Raw genomic sequence first — 5,751 nt, 5'->3', positions numbered from 1 at the left:
TAAATCCCAACTCAACCGATGCGCCAAATTTCTGGGACTCTAGGAATAATATGAAAGCAACCATAAATTGTTGTTGCTGGGTTTCGACGGACGACTGCTCTCGTTGCGATGTGTTGTCCGTCTTCGAGATTGATATGCTAAATCACAATTATTCCCATTTCCAAGGAAGAGGATAGGAACAGAATAGTGATGCGCAAGCCCCAAGGGAAAGTCAGTCAATTCTTGCCTGGGGTGTCGACACATGTGGGGCTAATTTTTTAGACCTTGATAAAGAAAGAAACACCCGCAATGGTTACTATAACACTGCTCTAAGCTGGTGACCAGTTCAGGGTGTACCCTACCTCTCACCCAAAGATAGCTGGGATAGTATCCGGCACGCCCGGGACCCAAGCGAGGATAAGTTGTGGAGAAAATGGATGGATTGATGGTTACGATAGTAAAAATAAAAACTAAATAAAAGATACTGAACAGGACAGAATTATCACGGCACCACTTAAAGGTCAAGTGTCATCCCTATAAACATTCTAAAATAGACATTGTCATGAAAAATACATATAACATTATTGACTTAAATGTCTATATGAAAAAATAAATATGAGCGGAGAGCGCGTCATCCATGCGCAAAGTTGCGGAAGTCTCATTCAAGCGGTCGCCATATTGACGACGCGGCAGCAGTCCGACGTGCACATCGACACATTTAGCACCCATGTCATACGTATGCGGATCTTTTGTTACGTTGTACGAGACGGATTACGTGGTCCGCCCCAAACTATTATTTTTTTTTTAGTAGCTGTATGCACACCTACCTGTTGTTTGGGACCCACGAAGCTCTCGTCCTTTGCACGCGTGCAATTCATTTTAAACGACGAACCAGGTCTCGTGGAAACTTATGAAGGGTAAATCCATCCACTCGATGTTTCGAGCAATATCCAGCAATGCAACGAGCCGGCATTTTGGCTAACACAAAGGAACAACGAGCTACCTTCCCGGAGGAAAAACTAAGAGAAACAAACGAGTCCACTTGAGGGCAGTCCTGCCATGTACGTCACTTCCTGCTTCTTCTCGACAACAAATCTCTCGAGAGGATTTTCATGGCGGGAGTTGCAAAAAGCCATATACGTCAAAATCATGTTTTGTGGTGGGGAAAAAAACAGATGGGTCCATACCGGCTGCTGTTTTTTTTTTTTTTTTTCATTAATAACATACTAAAAATCATCCATTTCATGACACTTGACCTTTAAGAACTACATTATAATTTTTTTTTTTTAATGGTCTGTTGTTATGTTCACCCTGGGGTGGCTCTGAAATATATCCTCAACAGTAAACCTTTTAACTGTGTTCAAGTGTCAGTTTGAAGTTATTTTAGTGACTATTATTGAGGTTTTCATTATCTAACACAATTGTTTTGTTTTTTTATATATGGATATGCTGTATCTATGTGAAAGTAGCTCAAAATCATTTGGTCATTAATGTTAGAAAGCAGGCAAAATATTAATCACAGTTTAGTAAGAGTAAAAGCAGATGTTTGAAAAATGTCTTGTTTTCATGAGCCACAAAGACAATCAGTCTCCTTTTAACGAATCTGTCGAGAGGCTGAAATTCCCACGACTTGTACAATTTCATATTATCTCTATATGATTCATCAAAATAGATGTCAACGTGGTAATGCATTAGTTGGTGATTCGTCAATGAAATGTCGTTTAATTCCGAGAGAGTCACTGTCACCACATGAGCCTCCTTTCAAAGGCACCCCCCGCACAAAGAAGGGCACCGCGTCACCCCAAATCTTGACCACCCCTGGAGTGACAACGCCGGGGGACTTGGAGTAGGAATGGGAGCGTGACTTCTCTCCGACGCCCGGGCTTTGTGGAAACGGGCGGCGTCAGCACAGCTGAGCCGTTACGCACTCACTGGCGAGGCGATAAGTGAAGGCGCATAGAGCGCCGAGTAGTACTGTAGAGAGGAGGAGGAGAGGAAGATCAGCGCAGCAGGAGGCAGTTTTTATAGCATCCTGACACAGACAAACGAGGGATATGAAGCACCGTGCCGCCTCCCCAACCGGTTAGCGTCCAGTTTCGTGATCTCCTGCTCTTCAACTTTGCCCTGGCGGGATATACAGTATGTGATCTGGCGGATCAGAAGATGAACGAGACCGGAGTTCAAACTCTTGCTCCGGAGGCATGTGAGCAGCAAATGTCGCTGGAGGACAACAGCGGGAACTGCAGCGCAAGTTGCAGCGGGAACCTGTCGCTACACTGCTGGCTGCAGCTGCTCACGAGAGAATCGAGCTCGGAATTCCAGGGAGACGGCGCCAGCCTCGTGGTGCGTGTGATGATCGCGTGCGTCTACTCTGTTGTCTGTGCGCTGGGGCTGGTTGGGAACGTGCTGGCGCTCTGTCTGCTGCACTCGCGTTACAGGCAGAAGCAATCGTCCATCAACTGCTTCGTTATGGGGCTGGCGATCACCGACCTGCAGTTTGTCCTGACTTTACCCTTCTGGGCGGTGGACACGGCCCTAGACTTCCGTTGGCCGTTCGGCCGAGTCATGTGCAAAATCATCAGCTCCGTGACCACCATGAATATGTACGCCAGCGTTTTCTTCCTCACGGCTATGAGCGTCGCACGTTACTATTCGATCTCGTCCGCGCTCAAGATGCACAGCAGGAGGGCGGCGGCCACCCGGGCCAAGTGGACCAGCCTGGGCATCTGGGCCGTGTCCCTGCTGGTCACGCTGCCTCACGCCATCTACTCCACCACCGCCCAGATGTCGGACGAGGAGCTTTGCCTGGTGCGCTTCCCAGACACTGCCAACTGGGACCCGCAGCTTCTTCTGGGCTTGTACCATCTGCAGAAGGTCCTGCTGGGCTTCCTCATCCCTCTGATCATCATTAGCGTGTGCTACCTGCTTCTTCTGCGCCTCATCCTCAGCCGACGTATTTCCGGTGCCGCCGGGCCGGAGGTGGAGCAAGGCCGCCAAAACCGCCGTTCCAAGGTCACCAAATCCATCGTGATTGTGGTTCTGTCCTTCTTTCTCTGCTGGCTTCCCAATCAGGCGCTGACACTGTGGGGGGTTCTCATCAAGTTTGACATGGTCCCCTTCAGCAAGGCGTTTTACAACGCGCAAGCCTACGCCTTCCCGCTGACCGTGTGCCTGGCGCACACTAACAGTTGCCTCAATCCGGTGCTCTACTGCTTGATCCGCCGCGAGTTCCGGGCCGGTCTCAAGGAGATTGTCCTCCGCACCACACCGTCCTTCAGGGGTCTGACTCATCTGTTTCGGCGCAAAGGCAAAGTGGCAGAGGCGCCACCCGTCATGGTGCTGGTCCAAATGGATGTGTGAGTAGAGGACAGATGGATGGATAGAAGGCTTCGATGGCTTTTCCAAGTTGACGAAGCAGCTGTCGTTGTGCATTTGCAATGGGTTGCCTCACCCTAATCCTCAAGACGGCAAATGACAACACCTTTTCTTTTTATTGCGCTTTTGAGAGGAATAATCAGCACGCTCTCTACAGCGGGACGTGGCCCACTTTCCCCCTTTCCTCCCAAACTTTCTGCCGTTCACTCGTTCTTTTTCTTGCTCTCTTTGTCCCTCTGCGACACCACACAGTTCTCGTGACGCCCTCCCCTCGAAACGTAATCGTGAATATGCATCAATGTCAATCATAAATGAGATTTTTGAGAGTCGCGGCAACTGGGCCACTCATCTGGGATGAGCACTGGGTTTACACCGTGTAATCCTCACTTAACAACTGTCACATTGCGCGCGGGGACAGGGGAAGGTATCGAGCATTTTACGGCTTAAGCCCCCCGGCTGAGGACTGTAGAGGTGGTTGAGGAGCTCGTGCGACAAGATTGATACGTTTTCAAACGCGACCAAGAGCCTTTTGTCCTTGTTCCTGCAATTGTAATCTTTGTTCTCTGTTTCCTGGAGTGCGTTGCTCGATTTCACAACATGAAGCAAGATATGTAATGTATACTATAATCAAAAGATGGTGAAAGATTTGCTGGACGTAAAGAAAAAGGGCAATCAGAGGCTGACATTCAGCTTGAAACTGATCAGAATGGTAACATTAATGGGCTTCATTCACCTTTATGTCGGGTTTATGTTCTGAACAAAGACCTTGTGACAAGTCTCCGTGAGAGTCATTAAAAGTTCTTAAACATTGTTATAAAAATACTACCTAGCTCGTCGTTTTGCAGTTCCACATAAACGTAACTCGAATTTGTAAATACTGTAAAGCTGAACTTGATGTAATCTATCGCTCACCGAGTAGGATAGTCATTGTTGTTGTAAATATTTGTATGAAAAACACTTCTTGGCTATGAATATTCATCAATCAAATGAGAAAAACTGTAACTACAGTGCTAAATGAGCATGCCGCCTGATCGTGTACTTTTACACCGCTTCTGAAACTAGCTTGTTGCCAGCCTCAAAAACGATTTAGTATTCAAACATGCCATGGGTGTAGTAAACCAAGGAACTACTGCAGATGTTTACTTTCAACAGAAGTAACGTTAAGTACAGTTTCCAGTTTGTGGTCTATGAATCTGTCGGTGCTTTTATTTTGTTTTGTTTTGTTGGTCAGCGTCGCAAACGAGAATCTGTTTTCAGTTGCCTTATGTGAATAACTAAAAGGTTCATGAAATAAATAACGTTGTCACCTCAAAAGTGTAACGCTCCAGAGTTTAGCGTCTATGGAATTGTACTTGCTTTTACTGTATTTTTGTTTTGTTTTCAACATTGCAAATGTGAATCTGTTGCCTTATGTGAATAAATAACGGCTCATGAAATAAATAAGTGTGGTACGCAACGCCGCCAACCGATTAAAAATTCAATTCCAGAACAATTTGTCGAAAATTTGTATTTTCTAAATTTCCGCAAGAATATTTCCGTGATTTGGTTCATTAATTGTGGCGTCGATATTTGTTATTTGAATGTTTTTATTACATCAACTCTGTAATCCTGAACGCAGTTGAAGCCTGAATCAAAGTACTGCACCAGTATGAGATTGCGACATTCCATCAACAAAAATATCACCGTTTGTGGATTAATTTACCTTTCCTAATTCTGTTTTCAACCCCAACACAGAAAAAGAGCAAGTTTATCAGATTACTCAGATCTCTAATATTAAAATTTGAACGCAACACACTATTTTTTGGATCAGATTGCTGATGGACGCAAATGGATAGTTTATGTGTAGACAATAGTTTTGTTTTTCTATTTTTTGCAATGCAAAGACTAAACGTAATTCTTCTCTTCCATGCTATTTATACTGAATATTTACATTTCCTATATCCACATTTGCTGCTGAAACAATGCAAATTTCCCCATCTTAACTTATTCATCATACAACATACTTTTAGCCAGCCCACGTTCTTAAGTGACGTGTGCAAGGACGTCTACAAATTAACTTCCGGTTCCGTCATCGTGTCTTCTGCGGACGTGCGTCAGTTTAGATTTTTCATCAATTGCCGATTTCATTTTTTTGTTGTTGTTCACAGTCGGTGACTCTTCGCTAGACGCACAACATGTGACACATGTTTTTTTTTTTCTTTCACCAAATCACTTATTTCACTGTTTTGCAACTGCTTGTAGTGATAGTTTAGCGATTAGCTTCACCGATCCACTCCTCGTCCTCCCTTCGTGACACTTTTGTATGAAGCGTGGTAAGAACTGTAACTTATTGGCTCACATGAAGGCAATGATCAGATAGTTCCAGTTTTTCTTTTGTTACACGTTGACACTGGACGC

At 45.2% G+C, this 5,751-nt stretch overlaps 1 protein-coding gene across 1 annotated transcript; it reads left to right on the top strand.

The window, feature by feature from the left end:
* The first annotated feature begins 1,979 nt into the window (after nucleotides 1-1,979).
* rxfp3.2b (relaxin family peptide receptor 3.2b) lies at nucleotides 1,980-3,674 on the top strand. The gene has a single exon (XM_061825433.1). The coding sequence runs from the start codon at nucleotides 2,143-2,145 to the stop codon at nucleotides 3,337-3,339; it is 1,197 nt and encodes a 398-aa protein (XP_061681417.1). The 5' UTR covers nucleotides 1,980-2,142; the 3' UTR covers nucleotides 3,340-3,674.
* Nucleotides 3,675-5,751: the final 2,077 nt, after the last annotated feature.

This window comes from Syngnathoides biaculeatus, chromosome 7 (assembly GCF_019802595.1).
Source record: "Syngnathoides biaculeatus isolate LvHL_M chromosome 7, ASM1980259v1, whole genome shotgun sequence".
NCBI classification, from domain to species: Eukaryota; Metazoa; Chordata; class Actinopteri; order Syngnathiformes; family Syngnathidae; genus Syngnathoides; species Syngnathoides biaculeatus.
This window is presented reverse-complemented; position numbering and strand designations above follow the sequence as displayed.